Genomic DNA, 12,172 nt, shown 5'->3' with positions numbered 1-12,172 from the left:
TGTACCTTCAGAGTGGAAGGCTTGTTGTATTCTTGACAAAAATAGGAAGTTCAAAAAAGAGGTAAATTCCAGGGGAAAAAAGAAGAAAATTATTTCTTCTTTGCACATGTTAAGTTTGAGATTTCCACAGGATATCAGCTGGAAATGTCTGATAAATAATTGATGATGTGGGACTAGGGTTCAGCAAAGAGACAAGAGCAAGATATGTAGATCTCAGAGTCATCAGTGCAGAGATAGGTTAGACTTTGAGCTGATGGGTTTACCAAGAAAGAGAACAAGAACAGAGAAATAAGAGCCTAGGACACAACTATATGGTAAAACCACAGTTAAGGCATTTGAGACGAATTTCATCAAATAAAGGAGAATTAAGGAAAAAATTACACAGGCAAAAGAACCAAAAGAGAATGTCACAAAAATCCTGAAAGGTAAGAATATCCATGAAGAAAGGGTGATTAACAGTATCAAAAGCTACAGAAAGGTCAAGGAGGATGAGAATTTTAAACAGACCATTGGTATATGTGGAGTCAAAGATGGCTTTGAGACTTCAGCCTGGAAAACTGAGAGAATTATAAAATATTTACAAGAGAGCCAAAAGGGAGAATTCTTTTGGCAAGAGGTAATAAGTAAGTTGGAGACTTCCTAATGGGCAGGTCATCTAAATAGATGGTCCAGAGGTAATTTAAAATACAAGATGGGGACAAAATTAAGAGGTTAGAGTTTGTTATACAGATTCAGATACTGTCACAGACGAGTTAATGTTAACATAAATGATGAACTCATCAATCTATTAAATACATAAAGAAGAGAAAGACCAGGAGAAGGAAGTCAAGGATAAAAAACTAAAAGCACAATAACACCGTAAAAACAAACATCTTTGAAAGTCTTCAGAACTCTTAATAGTCAACCATGATTCCAGAGGAGTGAAGAAGCAGGCTACCCACCTCATGACAGAGAAGCAATAGACTGAAAGTGCAAAATGAGCACCCTCATATTTGGGGGCCAAGTCAATTCGGAAATTTGTTTGCTTGCCCATAGGTATCTGTTATAAATTTTTTTCAATGAGGGAGACGAAATCCATTTTTGTTATTTTTTTTTAATGTAATGATAAAAATTTAAATTTAAAAAGTAATTTTTAGAAGAAAGTAAAAGAAAAAAACCAAGATAAGAGTTTCAAAAACTGCTGGATGTTAGAGAAGGATAAGAGACAGACAGATTTTAAACTTCCACCCTTACTAACTGTGATTGGCATATCTAATTATGTGGTCAGTCTGTCAATAAATGTTAGGCACTTTTCCAGGCACTGTGCTAAGTTCTAGGGATACACAAGAAAGGTAAAATTAAGTCCCTCTCCTCATGGAGACTACAATCTAATGAGAAGAGACCACATGCAAACAAGTCTTTTACAGGATAAACTGGAAATAATCCACAAAGTAGAATTAAGAGGGATCAGGGAAGGTTTTTGATAGATGATGGAATTTTGGCTGGGACTTGAAGAAAGCCAGGGAATCCAGGAGGCAGAGATGACAGCCAGGAGGCAGAGATGAGAAGCAAGACCATTCAAGGCAAAAGGCACATTTCACACCAGTGAAAATGCTCCAAGTCATCTTACACTATATTACACAATACATTCTAAATGGATGTGACCTTAATTTTATTAAAGATCATACAATTAAAAAGTAGAAGAGAAAGAGATCCTCCCACAGCTACAGGGAGCTGAAGTATTATTAACCAAATAAAGAAGAGATAATTACGAAAGATAAATGGATGGTTTTGATCACATGAAACTAAAAAGCTTGCAACAAAAGGGAAAAATATTTGCATCAAATTTCTCTGATAAAGATTCAAGTTTTATAAACAATTAACAAAACTATAAGACTAATAGCCATTCTCAAATAGTTAAGTGGTCAAAGGACATAAATATTTCTCAAAAGGAAAATTGCAAAGTATTTCCAATCACCTAAATGAATGCTTAAAATCATTAACACAGAGAAATGCAAATCAAAACAACTGTAAGAATTCACCTCACACCCTGAAAACTGACAAAGATAACCAAAAAAAATGACAACTGCGAATGCTGGTAAGACTGTGGGATCATAGGTACACTAATGCATTCTTGGTGAAGTTAAGAATTGGTGCAACCATTTTGGAAAGCAAAATATAATTATGCAAAAAAAGGTGAGGAAAATTTCTATACCCTGAAGCCATTTTTAAGAACAAAGTCCCCATGGAAACTAAAATATTTATAGCAGCATTTTTTGTGATAGCAAAGAATTGGAAACAAAGTAAATCCCCACCGACTGGGGAATGACTAAACAAACCATGGTATATGAATATCATGGAATATTATTGTGCCATAAGAAATGTGAATGTGATAAAATAGAAAAGCCAGGAAAGATCTACATGAACTGATGCTGAGTGAAGTATGCAGAATCAAGAACACAATCTACGTAACAATGTAAATATAAAGTAAAACCACATACAAAATCTAAACTGAATGTAGCAAAATTATATCAATCAGGAATGACTGGAAAGAAGAGATATGAGACAACATGTCCAATCCACCCCTTTGTGGAGGCAGGAGTTCCAACAGATCAGCTGTGTTGATTTTTTGCCTCTTTGTTCGTTAAAAAATACAGTACATTACATGGCATGGCTCTCCAAAAGGTAAAGGAGAAGTGACACTGCAGAAAACTATGATGACATAAAAAAACTAAAGAAATTATTTAAGAAAAAGAAAAAAATGAAAATGCCCTGAGTCTAGAAAGAAAGAGACCCAGTAAGGAGGCCAGTGTCACTGGATATCAGAATACATGGAAGAGTATAAGGTGTTAAGAAGACTGAAAAGGGAGGAAGAGCATAGAGTAAATTTAAAGTTTTATCCTGCAGGTGAATGGGGGTGGGCCTTCAGCATGGTCAGACCTACGCTTTAGCAACACATTTGACAGCTGAATAGAGTAAGAGTAAGACTGTATGGTGAGACTGACCAACTAGCAGGCTACAGCATCAGTCCAGATGTGAGGTGAAATCAGCTTGCACCAGGATGGTTGCAGTGTCAGACTAGAGAATAAGGCATCATCAAGAGATGATATCAAGGAGGCAAAAAGATCAACAAAACTTGGCAACAGAATGGACAGAGAATGAAGAGTCAAAGATAACACCACAGATGCTCATGCCCCTAACAATAACAGTGAAGTTTGGAAGAAAGAGGGGTTTGGGGGGGAAAAGACAATGAATTTGGTTTTGGACATGTTGAATTTACGATGCGCACAGAACACTGAGTTTGAGCTGTCCAATAAGCAGTTGTGGTTGATGTTTGTCCTTCATTTCTGAAGAGGACCAATGACATCAGGAAGGTGATGTCATGACTTGCAAGTGAACTGGATTTCAGTGAGGCAGGGTCATCATCCTCACTCTCTTCTCCAGAGTCATTGGGGTCCAGTGACAAGATATAGATCAGAATAACTGGAGATGGCCCAGGATGCAGTGGGAGACTTTGGCCTTTTTAAGCAGGTCTTTCCCAAGTCTCAGTTTATCTGAGGCAATATTCATTAAGTGATTAAGGATAGGTAAGAAATGGAGCAAAAAAAAAAAAAAAAAAAAGGCCTCTTTTACCTAGTAAAAAAAAAAAAATCATTCTGGGAGGAGAAGACCCTCAGGGTTTCAAGTCAAAACCGAAGTTAAAGATGGGAGAATGGAAGTCAACAGAAAAATTAGGGCTAGATAAGCAGATCTGAGAATCAGCAGCAAAAAGATAACAAGTGAATCTGTGGAAGGTGATAAGATATAGGATAGAAAAGGAACCAAGAAAGAGTCCTGTGGGACCCTCATGACTAGCAAGCATGACTCAGATGAAGATCGAGCAAAGAGAACTGAAAAGTTATCAGGAAAGAGGAAAACATGCAAGAGAAAGAAAAAGACAGCAAAAGAAAACAAAAAGGGTGGAAAACGAAGTTTTCTTCAAGGAGATTTTTTGAGGTGGACAATAAAGAGCCATTTTTGCCTATACTATAATCCATACTGTAATCTGTAATGTAACTGATGTACAATCTGCCTGAGAAAAAATTAGATCAAGTGGAGATAACATAGAATGGTTAAAAAGGGGGGGGGAAACTTTAGAAGTTTAATTACAGATTAAGCATAAGTTTTAGCATTACTCCTTGTCTCTCTGATCACCATTATTACTTACTTCATAAGCTTACTTTTGGGGTTTTATTTTTACTTTATATTAGTTATGATGTGCTAGACATTATGGTCTATGAAGATGACTGCCATTCATTCTCAAATATTTTCAATTAAATTAAAATTTCCAGAATTCCACACCTGTAATTTTATTGATACAATAAACTACACTAAACTCCATTCATCAAGACAGATTGTCATGGAAGAATTACTGCTTTTAGAAAGTTACTTCCTTAAGGAGGCTAAGTAGTCCCACTATAATCTTAACATTATTAATTTAGTAAATCTTCATTCCAGTCTGATTCCCAATTCCTGAATTAATATGGTCAAATAAATGAGCCCATGGGGTGCTCCCCCAAAAGCATGCTAACCCAAGGAACCCCATAAAGAAGGATCCCACATCCTTATGCCTCCTTGGGGAACCCTAGCCTCTATACTAAGTACAAATATTCCACACTTTGAGCAAACTGTCATTTGCTTTTCACTAAACGCTACTACCACCGCTACCCTAAATAAGCTACAATGAATGGAAGAAGTTTATATTCAATTATATTTTAGGTAAGGAGGAAAAAATGATGTGAATACCCTGAAATAGGTATATACTATGCATACAATGCATAAAGAACACAGAAACTGGCCATAAAGAGATAAGTATTCGGAAAAGATAGTAAGTTCTATTTTGGACACGTTGAGTTTGACATTCAGTTCAAAACGCTGAGTGATGCAGGATTTGCTCTCAAAATAAAAAAAAGTCAAGCTTACAAACTGAGACACTTGTCTCAGAGTAAGATATAATTTTTATATTAAAGTATGTTAATCTATGTACAACATATCAAATTGCTTACTGTCTGAGGGAGGAAGTGACAGTGAGAAAATTTGGAACTCAAAATTTTTTAAAATAAATGTCAAAAATTGTCCTTACACATAATTGGGAAAAACTACTTTAAAAAATAAAATAAAGTATGTCAATCTAATAGTCTGTATTATATGACTAGTTGTTTTAAATGTATTGCATTTTTTATCTTTACTTAAAAAAATTACTTCATTTTAATTTTACCATTTATGTACTTGTCAATGCTTGAAAACCTAAATGTATGTTTATCCTGGAAATATTTTTCAAAAAGATATTTACCAACCAAAATAAATTTGATTATCCTTAATTTTTACCTACTTCCTCCTAAAACCAATTTCTTTCTTATGTACATTTATGTACATGTTGTCTCCCTGATTGAATGCAACGCCCTAGAGGGCAGGGTCAATTTTACTTCAGTCTTGGCATTCAATTCCCAGCATGTAGCAAGCACTTAATAAATGCATGTTGATTGAATGACAAGTATAAATAACAATAATAACTTACATCTGCACAACTTTTAACTCTACAAAGCTATTTCAAACCTACTAAATCAATTACTATACTATGCTTTCTATTTCAAAGTGACTATCTCTACTAACATCAGGACTTATTCCATCTCTTCAAAAGACTAAGCTTCCAAAAGAATACAGAAAGGAAAGAAACTAATTTATTTTTGATAAATACATTTGCTCATTTGTTTCTTGATTATAAATTGTTAACTAATAAAGTCGGAAAATATTTATAAACTACTTCTCTCCCCAAAAGTTTATAACAAAAGACTTCCCCTCTCAATCCCACTTCCACAGATAAATTTTTAGGGAAAAATTCAAAAAGAATGCAAAGATACTAACTAGAAAGTAAAAGACCATCATTTGAATCCTGGCTCTGCCATTTTCAATCTATGTGAATTTGGGCAAGTCGCTTAACCTTGCGGTCCTCAGTCCCTCATTAGAAAAATGAAGGGATCGAACTCAGTATTTAAGGTCCCTTCCAGCTTTAAGTCCAAGATCCAACTACCTACGAATAATAATGAAATAAAAAGGAGCTCAGAGACCCAAAATTTGTTTTTATGAATACCATCAACCCAACATTGCTATAAAACTTAATACTGTACTTAAAAGTCAGCATAATACTGACTTAAAGTCAGAAATACTCTCAAGATTTTCTTCAAACATCGCACAGAAAGTAGTTCTCAAGGTAATTTGATTCCATTGCTAAATAAGCAGGGGGGGAGCAGGAAGGAGAGGATGGTGGACAACTGTCTCCTACCAACAACTATTAAAGTATTGTGACCATTTTTAAAATTAGGATCTATATCTAGAGGATGGTGACTACAACCACAGGTAACTTCTGTGACAGTACCTGTAAGTCCTGTTGGTAGGAAATCTGAAAATGGAAAAAAGAAGTGGGAAATTAAACATGTCTCAATTTCTTTATTCCTGGGGGTTTTCCTGCGATATGGGGGAGGGGAGCATTATTTAGAGCAGATTATCCGTTTAGGCCAAAGGCTTTCGTTTGTTTTTAAAAGGATAGGAGGGGGTTTTCGATAGAACTAGTTCAAGCAAAGGTGAGTAGACAGACCACAGAAGGTAGAGGTGGGGGCGGCGCAGCAGGCGGAGAGAAAGGACAGGGCAGTCGAGGCAGGCCTAAGAGAAAGGAAAGGCTGCCCGAGGCTTCCCGGGCCTCCTCTATCGCCTCCCACTCTCGGGCTCGGGGACCAGGGCAGAGGCGCTCCCGGGCGCTAGGCCGGAGTGAAGGCCCAGGGCCCGGCCACAGCCCTCCCGCGCCCCGGGCCGGGCCGCAAGTCCTCGGGGTGGAGGAGACAGCGGAGGCCGTCAGCGAAGAGCTCTGCGGGGCCGAGCCAGGCAGAGGGGAGGGAAAGGCGGCAGCCGCGCAAGGCCCGGGGCAGGCCGGGCTAAAGGCGGCCGCGGGTGGCTCAACGCGGGCGGACGCCGCCTCCTCACCGTGGTCCTGGTTGAAGCCCGCGAAGAGGAGCCCGTTGCCGTGAGGGTTGGAAGGCAACAGGTTCATGGCGCTCGGCTGAGTCCGGCCCAGGCCAGTCACCGCCTCATCCTCGCCTCCAGATGCCGCGCCCCGGGGCCCGGAGAAAGCCAGTTCCTGTCAGCCGAGCGGAGGACCTTCTTCCTTCTCTTCTCTGCCACAGCCCCACAACGCCAGGCCAGACGGGCTGCCGGCCTGCTGAACGCGGCTTCTCCTACTAGTGAGTTCCCCAGCATCGCCAGGGAGCCCCGCAGAGCGCCGAGCACATCCACCACGGTCCAGGAAAAGAGAGCAAGCGCCGAACACCCGCCCCCACCTGACCTCCCACCGAGCGCGGGGCGGGGCCTCTTCCCCCTGGGCGTGAGGAGGGAGGGGTGTGTTCTCCCTGGGGATGACTCTCCTACTTACTGCCTGCCTTCTTAACTGGGAGAAGGGGAGCAGCTTTTAGGGGGTCCGTGAACTTGCATGGGAAAAATGGAATCTTTATTCAATTTATTTATTTATTTTCACAATGTGATTAATTGTGATTCATTTAAATTCACAAACTGATTGCCTTTGTAGTCCTATGTATTTTGTTTTATGCATATAAAGATATATTGAGAAAAGGTTCCTACTCTTCACCAGACTGCCAAAGCAACCAAAGCACAAAAAAGATTGAAGAACCAGCAACCCCCTTTTGTAAAATTTAAGTAAGACCAGTCCTTCAGTCTGGAAAGGTATGGAGGATATACTGTAGTGAGAAGACCTCTTTAGATATTTATGTGTGAGAAAAAAACTATTTCTGGGAGGGCTATGCCCCAAATCTTAGATCTGGTCCCACAGATTCAAGGTATAGTGTAATTTCTCATCCCCTAAAAGGGGCTCAAGGAGCCCCCCCAAATGTGTTTCTCTTTAACAGCCAGAAAACAATTGTTCCAAGTGAAGGCATTTAATGAAATGGCATAGTATTAAAAATAGCAATAAAGCATTTCCCCCATAAACCTAAGGTGTAGTCTCCCACAAATGCCTATAAGGTACAAATAGATAACATGGGGATGAGAGTGGTCAAGCACCATGTGGAAGATCAACTTGGGCTTCACTGCTAAAGGACTTTTAGTTCATGCTATCTCAGTTCCCTTACTGTTCCCTGGTGGTCTCTGGTCTCTACTAGATTCAGATCAGCTGGAAATTAGTCTTCTGATTCAACTAAAATCCCTGGATATCTTTTTCAGAGGAATGTCGGACACTGCCATACTCTTTTAGCTTCAAGCCTATAGACTTTTTCTTGCTACAACTCTTTTAGAAGAAGCAACAACTCTTACCTGGAAACAGCCAAAAGCCTCCTGTCAGGTTTTTCTGTTTGTCCTATCAGGGTCTTAGGTACAAGGTCAGTCATTTCCCTCACAGAAGGAAAGTCGATCTGTTGTCTCCTATCAAAATTGGTCATTGCTTTTCGTTTGAGTGCAGTTGAATTTTAGAGATTGTTTTGGGGTTGTTTTTTTTATTGTAGTTATTGTATATTATTTCCCCTAGAATTAATTGTCATCAAGTGTTTATTAAGGGTCTACTATGTTCCAGACTTTAAGAAAGAACCTTTAGCCTTGCTCAGTTCTTCTTCTCCCCCCTATTCTCAATCCCTCCATTTTCAACTGAAATCTGCCATCTCCCTGGGCACCCACAATCTCCTCAGCATGTCCCAGAATCCCAACCTCAGGCACCAAGTTTTCTTTTCAAAACAGAACATTGGGTTCCTGGAGGTAAATATCCTTGAATTCCCATCTCAGATTTTATGTGAGCAAATGTTACATGTTGTTACTTAACAGAAGACAGGAAGAAATTACTTCTCTACTCACCTTATTGCACTCTCCAAGAGGTTCAGCTAATCTTCAAGAACTGAGCTCCTTCACCACAGTAGTTCTCTTTTCAACTGAATCCTTTCAGACCCTTCCCATTTATCCTCATAAATGAGTAGGCAGAGAAAAAAAATACAGAGAATGCTCATTCAGGGTCGAGCCCCATTATCACTAGCAATCCTCAATCTAATTTCTTGACTCTTTAATATATAAACGTGGCCACTTTAGTCCAAATGGACTTTTTACACACTTAACAAACTGCAATGGGCCATTCAAAGTCAGACCCTCTGTAATTTCTTCAATTGGATTGTTATTTAATTGATCAGGGGTTCTGATCAACCATGCACATATGTTCATGTACCACATTTTGTTTAATCATTCCCCAATCGATAGACATTCAACTTTGTTTACAGTTTATTACCACCATAAAAACTGCTGTTAGGGATAGACACATATGTATGTATGCATGTGTGTGCATATGTGAGAAACAAATGGAAAGAGTTCTGTTTCCACAGGGTTAAAACTCCTCCCAGCTTTAAGTGATAGCAGTTAATCAGAGTTGTGGCCTAGCATGGTCAGGTAAAAGGTCAGAAACTTGGGCGGAGGCTTGACAAGCTGTTTCAGAGGAAGCCTACCAGAGAGGAGAACAGGAAGTGAGGTGTTCAGGAGGCTCCTTCTAGCCAATGGTGAGGTGGGAGATTTGAATTTTGGAACAGTGTAAAGGGACCTGCATCGATCTGAACAAACTGTAGTACTCCCCAATGAGCTACCAGTTCATTCAAGGGGAATGAATGTAAAAATTAATGAAAGCTTTCCTGATTTCTCGAGTATTGTTCTTTGTTTAAGGTGAGTACTTCTCTCATAGCAGGAAATGTGCCCTCTTCTTACATGGACCATAATAAAAGATTCTTCTTCCACTCCAGGCTTAAGTTTTGTTATCGGACAGGGTGTGAGCCTCACTCTGGATGAGTGTGGGGCTCAGGGGGGCCCTATTTATAACACATATAGGAAAGAAACGACATTGGGATATAGTGAATATAGAACTAGCTTTTGCAGAGTGATGCAGTGGGAAAATGTACTCACTCTGGAATCAAAAGTCCTGGGTTCAGATTCTGCCTCTGATACATACTGCAGCTGTGATCCTGGGAAAGACATTTAGCTTCAAGTTACAAAACAGTTGGAGATATACTTTGATAAAGGTAATTTCCTTAAGAGAAATTCCTTATACCAGCTAAATCATCAATAAAAACAAATAAAACCAAAAAAAAGTCTTTCAAATATAATACAGCATTACAACAATTAGTTCATTTTAAGCCTAAAAACAACGTAGTGATCCCTTAGCTCCATGTAGTTCCCTCCTCTGAGTTTGTAATTATTTACTCCAAGTCCCAAGTTAGGAACATTCTTAACATTTAGGCAGAGATGTGGCTCTCTTCTTTGATTTATATTTAACGTTATTTCTATACCCTGGCCTCTTTGAAGATGACGAAAAATTCAGAAACAACTTGTAAAGAAATAAAGAAGAATATATTACGCTGTTTATGGACAAACAGATATGAGAGGTGAGATGTTCGATAAAAAGCAGATCAAGAAGGAACTTCCCACAGTCCTTGTAAAGGTAGATAAAACTAGTGGCAACAACCTGAATCTTCTGCTCTGAGATGCCAAAGCCCTCTTCATTCTCTCCTTGATGTGCCGCTTCTCAGTCCTCCTTCCTCTTTCTCCTGTTGCCCCTGTGCTGAAGAGTCTTTACTGCCCAGCCTAGACCTCCCCACTCCTCTGTTGCCAGACCCTTGAAGTCTCTTTCTGATTGATTGTGAGATAGCTCCTAATTTTGTGCAAGTTCCTCAGGGTCTGAGCAAATTCCTTGCCCAGTTGGAATAGAATTCCTATGAAACTTCAATACAATTCATCCAATGATTTCTAAGAATTTTTCACACTTAGCTTGAAGTTTAGAACTGATTAACCAATCAGTTGATTGAGATTTGTTTTTACCTCATAAATGTATCAAGACTAAATGGGCAAAATGTGTTCTCATCTGATAAATATATTAGAGCTAAAGAACTCCCCCAGTTTTGATATCTGTTGTCCTCAGAAAGTCTACTGGAGTGTGTTTGGAAAAGCCATTGGTCCCAAATCCTAGATAATTCTTTAGTGACTTGGGGAGAATCTACATTATTTTAAGGCCTTCCTCTGTGCTATGTACTAAAGAATCTCAGGAAAAATATAGGTGGCACAATTGATAACCTGGTATTTTGTATTCTTTCCTCTCCAGGAGATTTAAATGTTCATTATAGTAGAAAAAACTCTGATCTTTAGATCTGATCTTGTGACAGCTTCTTCTTTTCCCCAGAAAAGAAAAGAGAAATCCCAGGGTCTTTAATAATTTAGATCAGTCAGACCAAGTCTTGCCAATGACTATAGGCTATGAGATATATAGAACAGTAAGATTATTTGCATATTGCTAACAATAAACTAAGCATAGTCAACAAACTATAAAAGATATACACAATGCTAATACAAAGCAAGTAAACATAAAATGGAAAAAATAAAACAAGAGCATGCAGCAATTAGCATAAGGGCATCAATAAACGCGTAATTATATACAAAGCATCCATTGCATTGGTAAGAATTTGTATTACTCTCTGGCTACATATGTAATTGTCTCCCCAGTTATTTTGGTCATAGGTAGAATAGCCCTTGCTCTTCTGTGACCTGCTGACCAGTTTGTCCCACACTGGTGCTATTTGATAGCTGATCATGATCCTCATGAGAACAATAGTCCTGCCTTCCCATACCTGAACTTGTAGAAGGCCTAGGCTGTCTTAGTTCTTGGGGATACAGTATGTAAAGTCTTCACTTGAAATGTCTCTTTCTGAGTGAGGCAGACTTTATACTTATGAGTTAAAATTGTAGCAAGGTGGTAAACTTCCTTTTGTTTTTCGATCAGTCAAGATGCATACTGGTTGTAGGTATCTCGAATCTCTTCAGAAACTCCCAAAGACAAATATTAGCTAGGCATGGTCCACACCCAAACATCAGCAAACAAAGGTGGTATTATTCTGGGTTAAGTTCTGTGTATGTACTAGGAAAGTCACATGTTGCCCCCACTGAGATTTTTGATCTTGTGTCAGTGTGCCTAACATGTTTATCAGTGTATGACTGAAATTTTCAGCTTATCAGTCTCCTAGAGAGTGGTAAGATATTTGTCTGATATCTTAATGCCAACCAAAGCTGACATTTCTTTGAGAAGTGTACTGTACTGTCTCTTCATTTGTCCCAATGGATCCTAGCATATTTGAACAGT

The 12,172-nt window shown here is 38.9% G+C and overlaps 1 protein-coding gene across 3 annotated transcripts in view; it reads right to left on the bottom strand.

Annotated features, from left to right (window-relative positions):
* The window catches only part of WDR45B (WD repeat domain 45B), a 91,055-nt gene extending 83,596 nt beyond the window's left edge, over positions 1 to 7,459 (bottom strand). For 2 of the 3 annotated variants that reach the window (XM_072640905.1, XM_072640903.1), the window contains exon 1: positions 6,997 to 7,459. In XM_072640905.1, coding sequence (XP_072497006.1) covers positions 6,997 to 7,063 — 67 coding nt within the window. In that variant the 5' untranslated portion in view covers positions 7,064 to 7,459. The remainder of the gene's footprint in view (positions 1 to 6,996) is intronic. The other variant, XM_072640904.1, reaches the window with a different exon arrangement.
* Positions 7,460 to 12,172: the final 4,713 nt, after the last annotated feature.

This window comes from Notamacropus eugenii, chromosome 2 (genome assembly GCF_028372415.1).
Source record: "Notamacropus eugenii isolate mMacEug1 chromosome 2, mMacEug1.pri_v2, whole genome shotgun sequence".
In the NCBI taxonomy this organism is placed as follows: Eukaryota; Metazoa; Chordata; class Mammalia; order Diprotodontia; family Macropodidae; genus Notamacropus; species Notamacropus eugenii.
Note: the sequence above shows the minus strand (reverse complement) of the source record. Positions and strands in the feature narration are given on the sequence as shown.